General features: G+C 39.0%; 2 protein-coding genes across 4 annotated transcripts in view; both read right to left on the minus strand.

Annotated features, from left to right (window-relative positions):
* LOC146458516 (netrin-1-like) overlaps positions 1-13,839 on the minus strand; it is an 18,532-nt gene extending 4,693 nt beyond the window's left edge. The window contains exons 1-6 of one of the 3 annotated variants that reach the window (XM_085091039.1): positions 12,841-13,839; positions 11,123-12,425; positions 5,218-5,406; positions 1,160-1,309; positions 528-569; positions 21-80 (exon numbers count right to left, since the gene is read on the minus strand). In XM_085091039.1, coding sequence (XP_084947165.1) covers positions 21-80; positions 528-569; positions 1,160-1,309; positions 5,218-5,406; positions 11,123-12,098 — 1,417 coding nt within the window. In that variant the 5' untranslated portion in view covers positions 12,099-12,425; positions 12,841-13,839. Of the gene's footprint in view, positions 1-20; positions 81-527; positions 570-1,159; positions 1,310-5,217; positions 5,407-11,122 lie in introns of all 3 variants that reach the window. The other 2 variants (XM_085091038.1, XM_085091036.1) reach the window with 2 other exon arrangements.
* The window catches only part of LOC146458512 (atrial natriuretic peptide receptor 1-like), a 77,805-nt gene that overhangs the window by 38,608 nt on the left and 18,857 nt on the right, over positions 1-20,340 (minus strand). The gene's annotated exons all lie outside the window — the stretch shown is intronic.

Genomic DNA, 20,340 nt, shown 5'->3' on the forward strand with positions numbered 1-20,340 from the left:
AAAAGTTATTTTATACTTACCAAAATCTTTGCGACAAAACTTCTTTCCAGAAAGACCAACTTTCTTGCACTGAGAGCAGGCTGCAATGAAACAGGAATAGTTTTAATTGTAAAATTGTACATCAACAATTAAGGCATAGTTAGGAAAACGATGGAAATTAGGAAAACTAGAGATGCTGCTGAGACATTTTATTTTTATTTTATTTTATTATTATTTTTTTGGTGTTCTATTTGATCTTTCATCCGCAGTTCAAAATATAAGCTTATGTTTGATACATTTACATTCATTTATTCATCCTTCACGGGTATTTTACGAACTCACAGTACGACCAGCTCCCAGTTGGCTTGATAGCTCAGTTGGTAGAGCTCTTCACCGGCATCGCAGAGGTCATGGGTTCGAATCCCGTTCAAGCCTGAATTTTTTTAAGGGCTTTCTTTTTGCAACTGCTTAAGTTGCGTACTAACTGCGATGATCTTTCTTCTATTTGATTTTTATACTTAACCAGTAAATTGTTAAAGTAAACTTACTTGAATCCTTGGGTTGTATGGACATCACCGTGTTGGGCGTTTCTGAAAGTAGAATTGAGAGTAATAAGTAAATAGTCTCGTAGTTCTCTCTCAGTGAAGCATTGAATCAGAAGAAGCATACTTTAGTAGAAGTCTACGATGAAAAGAATGTTTTCCCTGTTTAAACTTCTGAAATTCTGAACTCGAGTCCTTGAAGCAAATGTTAGAATCCACCTCAAGGAAACACCCCTGTCCTTGTTTTCAAGCGCGTTGTGTTCCGCTACCCCTTCCCCCCTAAACAATGTGAAGTCAACAAAACATTTTGAGTGCGCAGGTTCAACACTGCAAGGGGAGTGGTTGGTGTGGGGGTACGGGGATATTTTGTCCGTGCGCAAATGTTTCTCTTGAGCGCGCAAGGAAATAACATTAGAATTTGTGCCGAGACTTTTTCCCTTGATTGTAGGTTTGTATAGATTGTTGTAGTCACGTTGAAAATGTTCTTAATTTCTTTTCGAAAGAGCGCGTGGAAAATTTACGATGTTTTGTATCGATCTGTAGGAACAGGACTTTCAATCATCCACACAATTACAAATAGGCAAAAGGCAGTTCGTTGCATCGTTTTTATGTCTTTGTAATGAAAGGGGAATACTCACTAATGCAAGGTACTATAGGACTTTTGGTGTTTTTGTATCCATCAGCACATTTGTCACACTGTCTCCGTGTCACGCCTTCCTTGCACGGGCACTGGCCCGTGTTCTGGTCACAAATCTTTCCCATGGATCCGTGCGGGTGGCAATTACACGCTACAAAACAAAAAAAGAACATCAAAGGTAGATTTAGCTCTTGTGTTACTTAAGACGGTGAACTGGTGAACGAGAAGGGAGGGAGTTTGAGAGAGGGGGAGGCTGAAGGTAGTCTCGGTCCTTTGTTTTTGTTTTTGTTTTTTTGGTTTTTTTTTTTTTTACTCTAAACGAGGAACTTGCGAGAAGTCAGTGGACTATGCCTGAAACGGAGTTCATTGCAAAACATCAAACACGTCGAGCAGGCTCTTTTTACTGTTAAGCCTATAAACCTTTAGAAATGCAAAATTAGCTCCAGCAAAAAGCCCCTCCGAAAACAAACCTTCCCAAATTAAAACATAAGCCCTTAATAACGTTCGCGCTCTTGCAAACCTTTAGAAGTAAGAAATTCATAAATTATGGCCTAAACAGGGGCTAGAAAATAGTTGTGCAGGCAGTTCATGTTTTCTGTCTACGATCCGCGTTGGAGAAGTTTAGAATACTGAATGAGGAGTAGGAAATAACACCCCTTTTTTTACAACATGTACCGCACCAGTTTAATTTAAAATTCCGCGATAGGAATGGGATATGGTATAGAAATCAGAGAGTTTTGGTCTAGAATAGGGTTTAGTCTTGTATAAGGTTGGAAAATGCAGCTGAACTTGGTCTGGTTAAGGGTTAGGGGTTTTAGAGTCCCAGCGGCACAACCCACCCCCCTTCCCCCGAAGCACAATTTTTAGAGTTCCCCCGGGGGGTACAGTATAACTAAAACATCTGTGGTGTAGTTTTCAGTTGTCCAATGTCTTGATGTCATGCTCACGCAGAGCCTAACAAGATTAGTAAACAATCAAATCTTGTTTACGGATAAGGCCCTTTGAAAGTGCTCTTTGAAAGCGAACAACTTTAATGTAGTAAACTGGAAGGAAAACTACGTAATGAAACGGCAAATCGAAAGTTTCAAATTAATATTTCAGTGCATTACATTGAAACACCTTCCAGTCGTGCAATCACGAAAAACTTTTGGGGAAAGACCTTTTGGAACAAAAAAGGTCAGCTTTGATCTGGTAACGAAATGACACTTCAACAAGGCAAGACCTGCTATTCTATTGTTAATTATTTTAATCTGTCAACCCAACATTCCGAAATAAACTTCAAATTCCTTAGGAAATGCTCTCTCGCTTCTTTAACTTTTGCCGGGGTGCGACAAATTGACTTCAGCCACTATCAGAGGAAAGGCAAAGCCTCATAAGGTTCTACCCCTCCCCCGGGGCTTCTCCCATACGTTGCTGAAAAGACAAGTTATTCCACGTGGGCTTCCCATACCTTGGCTATCCCTATGAAAACAAATTAGACTTGTGCAATCTGTTTAGCGGTGCTTGTTGAATGGGACATGGACTTGATTCGTCGATCGTCTGGCCGACTATTTAAACTGAACCTGTGAACCGAATTAACAAGCTAATTGGCAACGGCTAAAACAAAAAAGGCAAAAACTTTCTTTGATCAATTAACGCGAAATTTGGTCCATACTTAACTGTCTTTCTATTGAGTGAGATGAAGCCGAGCTCGAGGCTAATTTGTAACGAAGCCAGAATGTCGCGTCGAACAAATTGAAAACAATGCAATAGAGTGATTAATCATTTCCGCTGTGCGACCGCATCTTGTCTTCAATTATCTTGTTAGCGGATTGAACACTTTTAGATTGTTAATCTGTCAGAGTTTTCATTTGACAAAGGGAGCCACGACTCAAACTCTTCACCGCCGAATCGTGATCATTTCCTTAACTCGCGTCTGTGTACCGTAGTCGCACACAAGTTCGAATTCAGTTCGGAGAAAACACGGAAGTTTTTAGAAGTTTTTATATTATATAATTTAATGCTGATGTTTGCTTGTGACCTTCGACTTCTATAAAGCTTTCCCTGGTGACGATTGCTTTGCCTCAATCGATCAAAATAATTAAGTTTGTTTGTGAGGTACATTTTGCACACAGCTTGTTAAATAAGTTATTTTCATTTGAAAACCTTAATGCGCGTTTCCTGCGCATTAATCAGTTGAACCATTTATAATGACCTAAGTTCCTACTTGTGTTTAAAATAGGCAAAAAAAATTAATCTACTACTTCTAGTAATGATAGCTTGCTTTGTATAGACCACCCAATGGCAGATACTTGTTTTCATATTAGATTACTCAATGGCGCGAGCGGATAAAACAGGCGAAACTCACTCAAATAATTTATTACCAACGGTCGTAATAGCTCGTCTCCTTTTCAACCCCGTCACTGACTGGGTTGTTTTAGTCTAAAATAAGCAACAAAATTCATTTTGCAAAGGTATGAAACACAAACAGCACAGCACGTACCTTCAGAGGGAAGCACTGAACACCGCTAAGCTTTCGCTACTTTCGTATGCTCAGTAGTGTATGCAGGGCGCGCCGGTCATTTGTTAATATTAAACTTTCATCCGATTCAAAAGTTAAAACCACCTTTTACAGCATATTCAGCACCACAGGAAAGTGCTGCTCATTTAATAGCTTTCATTTAAATGGTAATAGTTTAGGATTTCGCCCACAGATTCAAAAGTTCGAACCACCTTTCACAGCATAATAAACAACACCTCAGGAAAGTAATGCACAGTAGCTTTCATTTTTATGGTTTGATTCGTTAACTCAAAAGTTCTTTAGAGTCTTAACACTTGATAAGATTGTGTTGGGAAAATAAAAGTATACCATGCGAAACTTGTGGCAAATGGTTTGAATTCATGACCTGGGCGTATTTAATATGTTATAAGATGTGGGGGACACTGAAAAAAAGTAGATACCGAGTAGATTTCAATAACAGCTCGATTTCCAATTATATCTATTCAATTCCACTCATCCCGTGAGCTGTGCGCTTAGCTCAAGAACTAATCGTGGATGTGGGGAGATTGGGTTATTGAAAATGTCAGGTTAGAAATAAAATAAATCACCTTATTTAAGTGTCAATGTCTTTAGCGCAGAGCACTAATTGGGGACACTCTCCAGATCGAATTTGAATTTAGAAATGTTGGTTTTTGAGGAGAGGGGAAAATGAGAGTACCTGGAGCAGAAACAACAACAAATTCAACCCACACATGACGTCGAGTCTGAGAATCGAACCTGGGTCACATTGGTGGGGGGCGATTGCTCTCACCACTGCGCCATCCCTTCTAATTTTTAAAACGATTGAAAGACATGCATTATATGTATGCGCATTTTAGTGCTTTGATTAATTTTACACATGGGTTGCATTTGTTTAAAGCCAACGCCCATGTTTTAAACTTTTTGAAAAGTTAAATTACAATTCAGGAAAGAATGGTTGGAAATTACTGTACTTTTGTATATCATAAACAGTTAATCAACTTCGTCATGAAAAGAAGAGGACGAAGAAGAAGATAATCGTAATTAACTGTTTAATCAATTGACTTCTGATGTAGAAACGGCGTTGAACTACAACGATCGCGAAGTTTCAACCTTGATTTCAAAATTTCAACAGCAGCGTTTGCTGATATATTTTCATCAAATTTGTGTCTTGTGTCTCATGTGGTTAGCATCAGACTACATTTTTAATGGACAAAAAAACTCAGTAGTTGTGGTTATTAAAAAAAATTGAGTGTTTTCTGCTGGCCTATGTCCAAATAGATATATCATGAGAATATACCATCACATTTATTCCATTGCGCATATGCCACACTTTGACATTCCAATCTCAGCATTAGCAGGATGTTTGTCCCATGAACCTAGTTTAATGGCCTTAGCTCCCACGAGTCTCCTGTAGCTCAGTAGAAGATCATCCGAACTAGTAATCGGAAGGTCATAGGTTCGACACCTAAGATACGCCACGTTAAAAAGTTGACAATCTCGCTGTATGTCGCCTAGGAGAAAGAGTCTAGGAGTAAAAAGTCGTACAAGTAATAACTTACGTTTGCAAACCCTTCTGTGTGTAATGTCCTTGGTAGGGTCCTTGTAGAAGCTTTCCTTGCAGTAATGACAGTATCTTCCGGCTGTGTTGTGTCTGCAGTGAATACATACTCCACCACTGTGGCCTCCAGACAGTTTGAATAGCTCCATGTTAAACACGCATGCTTTGGCGTGCAGGTTACAGTTGCAGGCTACAGATCAAAGAAAAGTGTGTGTTAGAGGAAGGCGCGTGCGTAGTGTGGAGAGTCATCTACCTTAATTTCTACTTGTGTCGGTATGGGTTATTCTACTGAACAAATATATTTCAGCTACTCTAGCTGTTTGTTAATTCTATCAAGCTCGTCACCTCCGCCGTTGGGATCAGTCTGCCGTCAGTGCTTTGTATAGGTTATTCTACTTCTGATTTGTGAATAGCAGAAACATGAAAGGTGGATAACTTTCCCTGTACATATAATTTTATTTTTTTGTATCGTTTTCGTAGGCTTTCTCCCGGCTTTTGCAGCTTCTGAAGTGTCCAACATAACAGCGCGCTGTTAGGACGTATGCGCAAAACCCGGCCTCCTGTCTCCCTGTCCTTCTGCCCCCATTTCCAATGTCATTCTGTTATCCCGTCACCCGTTTCTTCTTTCATCCTATTTCCATGTCATCCTGTCCTCGTCTCATACTACTGTTTCCGTGTCATCCTTTCCCCCTTACCCCGTGCCATCCTGTCCCCTTGGTTCCCTGTCCCAATGTCATCCCCTGTTTCCCCGCCCCCTGTCTCCCTGTCCCCCTGTCTCCATCTCCTTGTTTCAGATACGTAACTGCGCACAGATTTGTCAGTGTGAATTCAGAACTTTATGAACTGCTTTAACACCTAACACTGATGAAAAAAATGACGAAACCTTAACTTATTATCTGGTTATTTAATTTCTTTCTTGCCATTGTAATTCCTTCTTTGTTTGTGCTTTCTTGCTCTGGCTCACACTTGCATGCACACACGAAAATGCCGACAAAAAGTAATCAAAGCTGGCAGACAGTGTCACGTTTACAAATGATTTATTATTTGCCATTCAGTCTCTGTTTTGCCTGGTTTCCTGGTATTTTGGTTTGTATATGTTACATATCCACGATCTCGTTCCACTGTACACGTAATTCAGCTGCCATACTCGGACTGCACGGTTCGGTTAAGATTCTCAGAGAAGGATTTTTCAATCCTCAGACCTTTGAGATATTTTCTTTGGCTTTGCACAGTATTTATACAAATAAACGCGGCAAGGAGACTCCACGACATTGTTTGTCCCTGTTTTCTGTCGACTGGAGTGATTTATGATTTCAACCCCGCTTGAAATAAAGGCATGGACGCACGCACCAAGAGCGTAACACCTCATTAATTATAGCCCTTAATTTACTCCTCCATGTCGCCCACCAGGTGTAAAGAAACCCTATGCGACTTCAGATTGCCAAATTAAAAGTACATGTTCATTTTTGACAAGATCCATAACATTTCCGCCTTGGGAAAGCTGGAAAACTGCACCTCGCACGGAATATCACTACAATCGGCTTAAATTTTTTGAGTGCTCTAAGTAAATTTTGATTTTCACAACATAAATAGCTTGGAGTCACCTTGTGTTGCGCATAATGAACACAATATACAGTGCTGCACTAGAAGAATGTACAGGTCTAATACTACTTAATAGTTTTCAATTGAATGCTATACCCTGGATTTAGCGGATTTTTGCCTAAGAATCCAAAATTGAACTACGTTAAAGTGCATTACTCCAGTTTGTAAGATTCACTCTCGGACAAAATGAGTTGTAAAGACCAAGATTTTGTTGAATGAAGGATTTTTTGGAGATGCTGCAAATATGGCGCGATTATTAAACTTGGTCAACACTTGTCAACAGTAGCGGAAATTGCTGACGGAAGCAGTTTGTACTTATAAACAACAAAGTCCCCGCGCCCGCCATTTTGGATCGAAGTGATTAATGACCGTCCACGGACTTAGAACTGTCTTTTTGTTACCGTGAGAGACTAGTTTTGCAACTGCAGTTAACATTAAAGATCTTGTACGTGTTTTTCCTGGTTTGTTAGTAAATACGTTTATGGAAAAAGTGAGGTTTTTGGTCAATGAACAAACTACATTTTATTTACAACAGAGGCTTGCCCTCTGGTAGAGCTTTTCCTCCACAAGAGTGGAGACCATGCCGGTGAATATAGCCGTCTTGTTAAATCAATTTAACTCTTTCATGTTCACAGACAAACTTTTTGAAACTGCAAAGTACACGCACAAAGACGTGACTCTATTATGACTGAATAGAAAGTTCGGGTAGTTAAAGCTGTGGTTGGTACTGTTGTTTGTCCCGGTACATGATAAAGGTTCAACTCTTTTGACCGGTGTGAATTAAAAGAGCGAAATCCTAACTAAAATCAAATCAAATGAAAGCTATTTCGGTAGTCCTGTTACTTTCTCGATATCTTATTAAGAGGGATTTTGTTTCACGTTTTGCCGAGTTCTTCGCTAGTCAAAGCGTATACTCTCCATGAACTGCAAACAAATCATTTTCATAACATTAGTTGTTTTTCGGGCTTGCCTCTTGCGGAAATGATCACCTCGCTTCAATTAATAAATCAAAGTTAGACTATTGTGTTTCTAACAATTATATCATATCGTAATAGAAAGAAACGGAAATGTTCTTCGGTTAATAAGGTAACGTGGGCTGTTGCGGGTTTTCTGGAATTTGTTTGTTCCGGATTTAATCTTTTACAATATAACTCAATCTCGTAACATCATTTGGAAAACGTGTTTGCTTTTCGCCCAATAGCACTACAATGTAAAGGAAATGTTCGTAGATTAATAGTATCGTCAGTGTTTTGTCTCTTTCCTGGCTACGGCCTGGAAAGAAAGAGTACTCAGGATTGAAATTCAAAATAATGTCCTTGAAATAAGAACTCGTGCGGAACAAGGCACTACATTCTAATCACGACGCTAAAATTAAGAGACTTTATTTTGAAAGGCTGGCACTAGACAGTATTTATAAAAAAAAACTGACAAACTTGTGGCCCATGAAACTCTAAAAAGCTGAAAGTTTGGCGGAACTTGATTCACTAGCAGTGCAAGTGGCAGCCTATTTATGATAAAGAGCTCCTTCCTAAGACATCTTGTCGTTTCAGAACGAAATCATATTTTGTTATTAGAAAAAACGAGGGATTAAAATCACTGGCACTTAGAACAAGTACTGAAAAACTACACTTACATCTGAAAAGGTGAAAAGCATTAATGAGATTTTCGCAGTTTTTTCGTTTTTTACATTATTTATGCATTAATTATAAGCTTTTCCTGAACTGGCCACTCGTTCAGTCAAGATCTGCAACATTTCAGTCAGCATTTACGCGTTACAAGGATTATTGATACTTGTAAACTAAGCAATAAGGTCATTTATAGCACGGGTGTGCATGCTTTAAATTTTAACACTTCAAAAGTTTAAATAAATTGCAGAAGAAGTGACAAGGTTCTTTCCGATTGATGAAAAAAGACAAGATGGTTTTGGGTTTTAATAGTTAGTTTTTCGTTACGTGTATTTTGTGAACAACTAATTCAACGGCGTGCTAACTTTAGCAAAGCTTAAACGCCTCTCTACGTTTTTTTGCATGCATGCTATCTTGTGAGTCAGATCAGTGGCAGACTTTATTTTACTCAGATTTCGGAATTCACTATGAAAACAGTCTCGATTCTTTGAACCTGAAAAGTGATCAAGAATTTTCTTAATTAACTTTCTGCAAAATAAGTACAGTTATAGTCAATTAAGGGGTCAGTCTATCGTTTAAGAAGGTAGCAAATACGTGTGTTTTGTGAACACCTAATTCAACTACAAAAGTTAACGAAGCCTTTCTACGCCTCTCTACATTTTTTGTATGCTATCTTGTGAGTCAGATGGCAGACTTTATTTTACTCAGATTTTGGAATTCACAATAATAACAATCTCGATTCTTGGAATCCGAAAAGTGATCTGGAATTTACTTAATTAACTTTCCGCAAAATAAGCACACATAATCAATTAAGGGGGCAGTCTATCGTTTAAGTAGGTAGCTAGTGCCCCGGAGCAAATGCTTATAAATGAGATTATAAGAACCAACTCAAGAACATGCATTTTAGTCTGTGATGCTATCCATTTTTAAGTTCCTCTTTTTTCCAGAAGTTTCCAATCCTCAGTAAACAAACATAAACATGAGAATGTTTCATATCATTTCATAAACCGGCATGTTGGTGTAATTAAATTTCATGTTTTGAACTTTGCATTGGTAACAATAAGAGTACACCTAGTTTTCCCTGTCGGGCCGGGTCATCGAAGCCACCTTAATTAGGTCTAATTAAAGAAACTACTCTGCGGCCTCATCAGAAAAGAACTGTTAAGCTCTGATTGTATAAATAGTCCCACATCTCAGTGAGCTTTGTTTAGGTTTTGTAAATTGATTTTCAAGTCGCCAGTACGACGCGTTCAGAACACAACCCTTTTACGCTTTTTGTAATTTTTTTTATTAAAGTAAATTGGGTTAACAAAAGTTAAAAATTCTTTGCATTTTTCGATTGAGTCTTGCAATCCCATTAAAACTGCAGAAACTTAACGTCTGAGTGAGTACGTTCAACAGTTTTACTATTTTAAAATAAAAGAAAGAAAAAATAAACAGCACAATCAAATTGTTCGACTGTTGTGTGAAAATTTCTTTGAAATATATGCGTGTTCAAATAATCACGGATGTTTTACATCTCTTTTACTAGATTTCCATTATGTATCATATCATGTATAGTAAGGGATTCTTCAAGACAGTCCCTCTTTACGATCAATTACTGGCCTTTTTCTCGTGACCGACTACTCCATTTTGAACAGGTAAACGTAAATAAAGGAGAAATGATACATTGATCACTACACGTAGATATGCAGTGTACTTCAGCGTAGAATGGACAGTCGGGAGTTGGGGCAGTCAAGTCAGTCACTGTTGTCAGTAAAATTTTGAATGCGCGCATTTTTGCCTGCAAGTCAACGCATTAAAACAAGAAAAAAAAAAAAAAGGAGAAATAAAATTGAAGTACTATATTGAAAATTCCAGATTTTTCTGACGACTCGGTCAGTTTCAAAGATCCGGCGTATAAATTTTTGTTCATCTATAACAATTTCAATTTTGACAAATTCATATCAAACCTTCCCTTGCCATACCTCATTATAGTAGTCTTAAGCTTTATTTCAAAGTTGGCGGCGAACGTCAATGTAGTTTAGCGTGCTATTGTACGCAAGGCAACCGTGATACATCAAAGTCGCTTGTTAATGTTCGCATAAAATAGCAGTCTTTAAATGGTAACACCTCATTTATTGTCCCTTAACTCGCTATTAGACATTCTGGGACCTCGGTTGATCCTTTGAATCCGTAAAGAATGCCGCAAAGTTTGTTCTTCGAGCGCTGAAAGCACGAGGCGCTAATTCTACTCACGATATGAGAAAAAAGCCTACATGTAAATCCCGAGGTAAATTTTTCAGCGCATTTTTGCGACACCATTGAATCCTTATTTGGCGCTAATTTGTAAGCGCTAATTAGCCTTAAATGTGCCTAAATGTGCTCCGATGACAGTTATTACAAGTCTGTGCATAAGAGGGCAAATTAGAGAGCACAAACAGACTTCATAAAACAATGCAACAGCACGTAAACAATGCCAGCGGATACATAACACACGCTGGGATTTACCGTAGCAAAAACTCTAAAAATAGAAAAATATGAACTTTCAATTTTAAAAATTCTGTAAAATGTATAACACCGCTTGGTTGAAGGATATATTCATTTGAATGGTCACACTTTAGGATTTCATCCAAAGTTTTGAGATCTAAAAAGGTTCAAGACTTTATTAAGGTGCTCAGTTTTTAAGGCTTTACTTACCTACACACTCGTTCGCCGAGTTCTCTGTAGCAGGTCTCCAAGGCCTGTCGTTAAAGAAGGTCTTGCACTGCTCACAGTTGTTCCCAGCAGTGTGATGCTTACAGTCGCACACTGGCCTTCCGTCACGGTTAGCAGGACAGCTGCCCGCATGTCCATTGCAGTGGCATCGTCCACCGACTGCTAGGTCTGATACGGCGTAATATTTGTTTATATCATACACCTTTGAAGGGCTAATACGGTTAAAGACCACTTTGATATCAGTAGCGCTGACCCATTCCTGCAGTACGAAGCTTGATTCAAAGTCATTCGCAGAGGGCCTGCCCTCCAGGGTGCTAAAAGCAATTCTACCTCCTTGAAGAGGCTTTATTAGATGAGCATCCGTACATAGAGCTTCCTGCTCGTTTTCTCGGCTGGCGAAAGCTTTCTTTGGCCTCCCATATACCTTGCTACACGAGCTAGAATAGAACTGATATGGCCTCCAGCTTTTGCCAAAATCCAGAGACTTGTAGATAGCCATGGAATCAGGCCTCGTACCGCAAAACTGTAGGCTAATGTATGTAATATCGTGCGTTTTTCCGAGCGAGAGAATTAGAGTAACATTTTCTCTGGATTGCTTGGGATCCGCTTGCCAGCATGTCACATTGTTTTGGTTGTGCAAATCTGTCAAATATTCTACCGGATAAGCTTTGCTCGGAATATTCGAGTCACAGACATCACATTTAAACCCGCGCATCTCCCATCTGCAGAATTTTCGAGGAGGGTTCCCGCACGCGTGGCTTGCTGAGATTCTCTTGCCGTAAGCCAGGTTGTGAAATTCCGGGAGACACATCTGCGGCCTTCCGTATTCATTATAACACGAGTTTGACCTAGCAGACGAAGCTGCCAGCACCATAGTGAAACCTCGGCGATTCAAATCCAAAAACAATATAAATAACGCTAGAAAATTCAGCGCAGAGACAAAGATCTGCGGATCCATAGTTAGGTCTCTCACATAAGAATAACGGCCTGGTTTCGTCCTCAATGCGCGTTCACAAAACGGAAATTAATACCCGCAAGAAGAATGCTTGGCCGAAGTGATGGCTTATCAGTTAATGATATTGCTATAAACACTCTTATAATCAAGAGTGATTCGGTTTAGCCTTCACTGCCTAATCTCTTCTATGTAAACCAAACTTGTTTCAGCTGTCCGAGCTGACCGGCGACGTGACTTGTGTCCTCTATCAGCCACACGACTCCTTTGCCGTCACCTAATCAATCACACATCTTTTATGTCCTGGCGGTGTTGTGGAGCAGTTTGCCAAGGCTGTTAAGTGAAAGAAAAGAAAAGATTCAAAGTTATGCAGATGACTGTCAAAACACACAATTAATCACTTACTACGGTCTATTCATATTGTAATTCGGGGTTAACAGAGAAGTGATAAAAATAATAATTTCTTCTCGCCTCGCTTGACTCTCGTTACGTTGTTGTACACTGACTTGCGGTTTTCCTCGGAGAATGAAAAGGAAAGTAGAAATTATATAGTTCAGTTATGAGGCAAATGCGAAACCGTTGATTAAAATGAACTGCATATGTGCAAATTATTTAGTTCACGAGAACTTTTGAAATCGAATAAACTGGTAAAGATGGTTTTCGCTTACTTACCTTTGGGAAGGTGCGATACCGAATAAGCGAAAGTTCCGCTGTTACTTATTACAGAAACCTCAATTTCTCTACGAACCTGATTGGTGAATAGCAAAGTAATCAATTGCCTCGGTTCCTACTTTTAGCGGAGAGTTTATGACTAGTCAACTTGACGCAGCACTCCTGCGGTTCGGAGATTAATCGCCTACCCCTAAGAAAGCCTCCACTGATTCTCGCACTGAAAAGATGTATAAAAAAATCGTGACCCCTGCGCTGGCGCTGAAAGCCTCGGCAGAGTGTACACTGACACGAGGCAGTTCTGCTAAAGCGATCACGGTTATTTCCTGTTGTTTGCCAAAAGCCGTTTGCGAAGCGTGAAATTTGGGAGCTTTTAAACGCGAGGCGCACCGATTAAAGCGCCAGTTCTTTCGAAACGTGTTGAAATGACGGGCAGCTTGCTAACAAAATGTGTCGCATTTGTCAAATTTGACAGGAGAATTCTCTGTTACCCATAAAAGCTTGTGCCAAACAAACTCTCCGGGTGGTCAAGGAATCACAGTGCCATTCAAAACGCGCTTTACATATACAAGGCTTTCGCACGAGACGTTTAGCCCTTTTATTGCTTCCGAAACAAAGGAAATACAATTCACAATTACACAATTCGCTAACGACGTCTTAACGTTTATTTGCTCCGCAGTATCATGTGGCCATAACATCATACATAAAATAGATAAATCGTTGACGTATTTAAGAACTCGTCATGCCACTTCTCAAGCGTATTAAAACTTGAAACAGCTCAGTCAGATCAGACAGGAAAACGCAGATAAGAAAGCTAATTATTGTGTCATGTCTCTTTACAAGTTCTTCTAAATAAAGTACGACGTAAGATTATCAAGATATTCGACTTGCCTTGATTCTAGTTATTTTGTAAGCAATCAACATGCAACCGGATACGGTGACTCGAGGAATTCGCGAAAACTATCTGCGAAGTGTCGTCAGTGAGATCACTCTATATAATGGTTTTACATGTGTTGCTATCGGAGAGAATTCATAAAATATCTTGCGTTGAGTACTTACGTTACGACCTCAAACGGGTGTGGCTAATTAAGATATTGAATCCCTAATTTTTCCGTTCTATTTTGTACTAGTCTAAAATTTTCAGTGCCAAACTTAGTCTCCTCTTCGGGTTCAATGTCATGTGAGGTTCTACCTTTTGAGTCTGTGCAGGAACCGTAAGATATATGACCATTCAACGACTGATCTACAGAAAAGTTCTTTCCAGTCGGGTGGTGCTATTCAGTTTCCGTGCTTTTCAAAATCATTTTCTTTACTTTTTAAATATAGCGCTCTTGAACTCGATTGACAAAAACTCTCCTCATATTTTCATCAGTCTCTAAGAAATAATTTCCATGTCAACTATAAACTATAAGGGAGACATTTATTGTGTCAAGAGAGGATGCGTTCGAAAACGGGATTAGGTTTCCTTGAAACAAATAGTCCTTTGTATCACGGCAACATCCTGAAAGCAGGATAAAGAAAGCTACCATCTGAATTTTGTCGTTCATCGTTAGAATGCTTAGCCTTTGTAAGTGTGGTGCGCGAAGACATTTGCCTTCTCTTGTTGATCTGTTAGTACGCGAGAGTGCTGACATAAAAAGTCCACCCCCGCCGTGTATGCTAACTGCATTAGGGCGGCTTTTTCTAATGAAGACTTCTCTTGAATTGCATATCATGCTGTATTCAAAACTATGCGCAATTACCAGGCTACATGTAATGGTATTTTCATTGGAACCCGCCAATCATCGCAATCCACGCATTTTTTTGCGCAAATGACATGACTCCGTATTATTGTTCAATGAAACAACAAAATAAGAGAACCGGACCGTATGTAACATGTACAAAACGTCAACGATCTGATCCTTTCGGCCAGGACTAGTGACACCTCCTTCACTGCTCCTTGTAGAGACTATAGACTAGGTTAGCCGAGTGTTTATCCCATAGAGCAAGATTGGAAAAGAGGAAGAGGGTATCCTTTAGTTACTTAGCGGTAGTTATTTAGCAAGTTTCGTCTCCGTAACAATAATCCAATGTTCTTTAGTTAGTAATCAAGTTTTGAATCAAGGGATGCACGTGCCGACGTTTTATTTAATTAGTCAAATGATGGTTATCTGTAATTCCTCATGATCGTGATTTCACATACCTACAACTTTTATTTCCCGCAGAGGTCAAAACCATTCAGTGACAGCTTGATCAACGCGGACAAGTGAGCTTCTAATTGATTCAGAAGGTTGTGGGAACACACATCCTTCCTTGGAACAAATTATAGCGATGCAGACAAGGTTGATAAAGCTATATTCGTATTACAGAAGCCCAATCCGGCGTTATCCTGAATCCGTTTCCCTTTACGGGTGTTGAAGTTCTAAAATAATTTACCAACTACTATCTTGATCTCCATCCAGCGACGTAACGTTTTGTCTCCATGGTTGTCATGTCAGAGATAGCGAGATTCTACTTCATTTATGCCGGCGAGCCCAAACAGAACCTTTCGCAACGCTGTCGCGGTCACGTCAGTCTCAAGGAGTCGCAGTGCACTACAATAGGCGCAAGGAACTTCTTCCCCGTCAGCTGTGCATTTAAATCGCCTGTCACTACTAATAATGTTTTTCAAATCAGTTATTGAAAAGCTAAAATTTATTTAATTATATTAGTTATGATGACACATGTAGAGCTTGCGAAAATACGAGATTGAACTACTTTGTGGTATAAGTCAATTTGATTCATGTTTCTTTAAATAAGCTTTCTTAATTGACCTAATCTCCTTATCCTGTTGGATATATTTGACATACTATTCCAGGGGTTCCTTCCGACTATTGATCAGTGAAATCTTCTGTTGGACCTTTTTCCTTAAAAATTTGACCGATTGACTGCATTGTTACAGACTAAGAAATCAGGACTTTCTCTTGGCGCTTGGCGGACCAAATAAACAAGAACAACAACCACAATAAAAACAATACAAAACACAAAAAAAACAAAGAAAAAACAACAACAAGTTGCGTGAAATAGAAAATAAAATATAGTCTCGGATTTGCCGGCTGATTCTTGGGAGAACCATGTTCTTGTAGAATCGACTAATGATTCATTCCTGAGACTCCAGCGGTGAATCCGCCAAACCATCCAGGTGGTATGTGAAATATATTGCAAAATAACAACGGCTTCGGCAAAAAAAAACAAACCGCAACCAGAAGCGGAAAACTTGATTACCATGAGACCAAAAGAAACAACGAACTTTAAAATTAGAATAGAATTAATTTAGAAAACTTGATAAAACTGAAATAAATCATACTGAGAAACGCAAGCAAGCTGTAGAAGGAAAAACACATGGACACGGTCATCTTGCTCATGTCCAGTGTAGATCAAGAATTGGAGTATACAGCCCGGCATGACAGAAGATGCAAAAAGAATTTATCGGCCTTTTTTTTTTTCTGAGTGTCATAAAATTTGTTCTCCATAATGTGAGTTTGTCAAGCCTGAAGCGGGCCAATAGAAATTGATAATGAATAATGAATAGCACGAACTAAAGTAGGTAATAAAAAGGAACAGAAAACTAACCGCAAAAATCAGTTCAGTATATTAAAAAAGTCGTTTTAAAATTGTCTCCGACGCTTTTAATAATTCTCAGTTGAGCTGGGAAAAAATAGTTGCACGTACTGACATGATGCAAATTCTATTTCCAAACTTTTTGTTCGATCGATCAGCCGCTGAAAGGTTGATACTGACGTCGTATCTTCCGCTTGCTTAATATGTAACTTGAAATTTCAAGGCAATAGAATTTAACTAAGTTTTCAGCATGATCTTCCAACTATATCCCTGTAATTCTGTTATTGCATGAAGGAAGATGACATGAAAAAACACCATGAAACACAAGGTACTTTTAGGTACTTTTTCAGAAATGTTCGCATACTACTAGGGTGCAGGCGCTCCACGATCTTTGATGAAAAATTAACTGCAACTGCCAACCTCGTTTCCAGGGTCTCTCCTCTTTTCTCGTTCCCTGGTTGCTACATTCAGCTGCTGGTCTTGAACCAGTCACGTGTTCAGTTTTTGTGCAAGATCGAAAAACTCTTGGTTTTAAGTCTGTAGCTTGACTAAATGACGCCAAACACTTCAATGGAGGCTGAACTGTGAGTTTTTTTCCTTGGAAACATTGTTTCCACGAAAATTGCAAATTTGTTCCTGGTATATCTTTTGATAAGTTGTCTTGTAACTATACAGAAAATATTTATAACTTTTGTTTTGGGTTTCCTCACAGTCATGACCTTCTTTAATTGTGTATGTTACCTTTTCCTTCCACTGTATTTTGTACCGTTGATAAAATTGAGCCTGTCCCAGGCTCTTACTGTACCGTGGGAGACGCGGAGGTGAGGGTACTTACTTTATCTCAACCCAGTACCCACTGGTTTTCATTCCTCTCTCTCGTTCCTTCGCGTCTCCGCGGAAAACCGAGAGCCTTGAACAGGCTAGATAAAAGTTGTTTGGTTGGTTTGATTGATTGGATAAAGTATTGCGTGATGAAATAACTATGAAATATATCCGGGCGTAATACAACCTAGGAACGAAAATGTTTTCCGCACGGCAACAGCGAGGCGAACACGGCGCCTGAATTGGACCTCAGTTGCGAAGAACTGTGTAAAGGTTTAACAGTAACTTATAAACTACATAATCGAACATTAACAAGTTTACTTTCAACATTCATACATAGAGTCCCCTTAAGGGATTATGTCAGAAAAACTACTTATGGGGAATTTATGGAATTAGATAAGATGATCGAAAATAGCATGACCGGGCAAAAAGTGCCAATCTTTCTTCCCCAAATTGCACTAAGATGTTTATTTTTAGCATGGGAGTATTTTTCATCATGCTCTTTCCGAGCATGTCATCAAGTACCATAATTTCACGAATTTAAATATTCAGTGTGACGTCACACTCTGGTCGCGACGCGACTGCATTTAGTAGTCTCCGGAAAGCTAATATTTGTTTTCAATACAAATGATGGGTTTGCCATGCCTAATTTTATGTATTTGATCGATCAGTTTTAGGCTAAAAACTTGGCGTTTGAATAACCGAAGTTTTGGCTGTTTTTTTCAAATATCCAGGTTGCCTCGACCATCTTAGTCTATACTTTTAAGTCTTGTTTCTCATCCAAAATTTTTATGACGTCAAATAAATGTTAAGACATTTTTTCTTACATATAAGCTACAAAATATGGCTGGCACATTCAATTCCTTTCCATTCAGTAGACTGACCTTAATTTGGGTAGCGGATAGCTAGTAAAACGCTGTCAAGCGACAGCTAATTTGAGCAATAACGCACAATCGAGTAAACAAAATATTTATCTTTTGCACTGGTCAACCGATCAGATTTTGGTCTTCATGAGGTGTGTCAACAGTGGAGCAGTGAACGAAGTTGATTTATCACCCAAACTGCCTGGTGACCACAAAACATAGTTGTTCAAAAAGTTTCAGTTTTAGCTTTCAACAGAGTTCGTACCATGTGCTTGTTTGTAGACAAATAGAGACACTCAGGTCGATGGGAAGTACACTGTTCGTCTGCGTATACCGAATTTTCATTTTTGATTATGAGATTGCAATAAATGGTATTATAGTAAATGCACCAACCTGCTAATATTTCGTGTTTCTTCTGAAGACTATTCCTTGTTTTTCGTAACGTAAAGTTAAGCCTGTTGTACTGTCGACACAACAACTAGAGGCTGTAATATCATGGCCGTTTCAAGGGTGTACGTAATGTAAAGATAGTGCTTTGTTTTGACGGGTGGAGGAAGTGAAGGACGAGTAGGCAGCGGAATTAGCGATCGCGATATTTAGTCGTGTACGCAAGGCCCGAAAACAAGAAAACGTAGGAATTCTGACGCTTAAAAATGCTTCATTTCTATAAAGAGATATTTAATCAAAATTCCAATCATTTTCTGAGTTGCTTACATCGGCGTTTTCGAACTTTCGATTTTCCAAATGTGAGGCTGGTCTGTCGATAGTCAAACAAAGAACCAAGCAGTTAGCTCCTGATCTCATTCAACTGGAAGCGGAGGGGAGACTTCCTTTTCCTGTAGCCGAGACCTTAATTCTGTTAATTGCTACACAGCCATTGATCATGATACTGTCGCTAAAAGGGGATCGAACAATATTACACAAAATTCTAGACATTTTTATGTTGATCACGAACGCCAACTATAAAAAAGTTGATTATTTGCAACTATTATAGTACCTCAGCGAATTAAAAATGGGCCTCCTTGGATCTAGGACCTCCGAAATAATGTTGTTTTAGTGCCTAGTATTTGAGTATTCCGCTACTGGAGACCAGCTGTAGGGCAATCTACTTGGTGAAGCCTCCTGGAGACCTAAAGTTATGAGAGCGAGCCATTATCACGATTGACACTTTTTGCCTGGAGTCCTAGAGACTGGTTTGTCTGGTTTTCAGTGTCGTCGGCAATTGATGGAGAAAATGTTAGAACTGACTTATTTTTTCGCCAAACCAGCCTTAACTTATAATTTGCTGGAATGTGACGTTATGTTTCGTGGGAAAGTTGGCCCTTTTTCAAATATAATTTATAGTAGTTTTGACGCGTCAGCTGACCTGAAATATTTTTTCCTGATTACGTTAAAGGTCAGGGTGAAATATAAATGAACTCTTTACATGCATAAAAGATTTTTCCTGTCAGTATTGCATAGTTCTTAAAAATAGTCGTATTGTGCTTTCATTCCTGGTTTTAATTATAAGTGCGTACAAATTAGTAGTCCAAATAATAATATATAATAATAATGAAATTTTTCTGATGTCACAATAATTTTTATAGTCATCTCTGTGAGTAATTTTTAATTTTTAGAAAAAAAAATGTTAATCTGGGCTCACTGCGAACCTTTAATGCTTCGTTCGCTGGCTTCAGCGTTCAACGGTCTTCAACGCACTACTGCAAACCTCGAGCTGCAGTATTTGGGTGCAATTCTAAGCCTGTTCCCACAGATATTGACAAACTAATGGTACTTGTTAGAGTTAAAAGTTAATGATGAGTCTGTTCAATGGTCTTCAGTGAGCACCAAAATGACCAAAATATTTTAGAATAAACCCAATCTTAGACATCATTACGCCCTTCCTTGAGAAGAAGCAATTGAAATGGACTACACAGTCCCTGAAGATCAAAACGATGACTGCTATATACAGAAATAACAAACAGAAATAATGGGGGAAAGAACTCTTATAATCTAACGTGATCTGTTTCGTGCGGCGGCGCGGTGATTCGCATTGCTATAAATTTGTTGTTATGTGTAATTTACTCAGTGTTGTTAGACACGTTCTATCATTCCATTCTAGTTTCATACAGACTGCGGCAGTGATTAAAAATCTGGTTACAATGGAGCCTCGATTTAACAAACGAAGTCCTCATTATAGCGAACGACATTCTCCAGCTCGGCCTTTTAAAATGTATAGAGCAGAATCTCGATATAACGAAGCAATTTCCCTTGTCCCTTAACACTTCGTTAAATCGAGGCCACACTGCGCAATGAAGCTAAGCTCACAGCTTTAC

The sequence above is a fragment of the Pavona decussata genome, unplaced genomic scaffold (assembly GCF_977016875.1).
Source record: "Pavona decussata unplaced genomic scaffold, jaPavDecu1.1 SCAFFOLD_233, whole genome shotgun sequence".
In the NCBI taxonomy this organism is placed as follows: domain Eukaryota; kingdom Metazoa; phylum Cnidaria; class Anthozoa; order Scleractinia; family Agariciidae; genus Pavona; species Pavona decussata.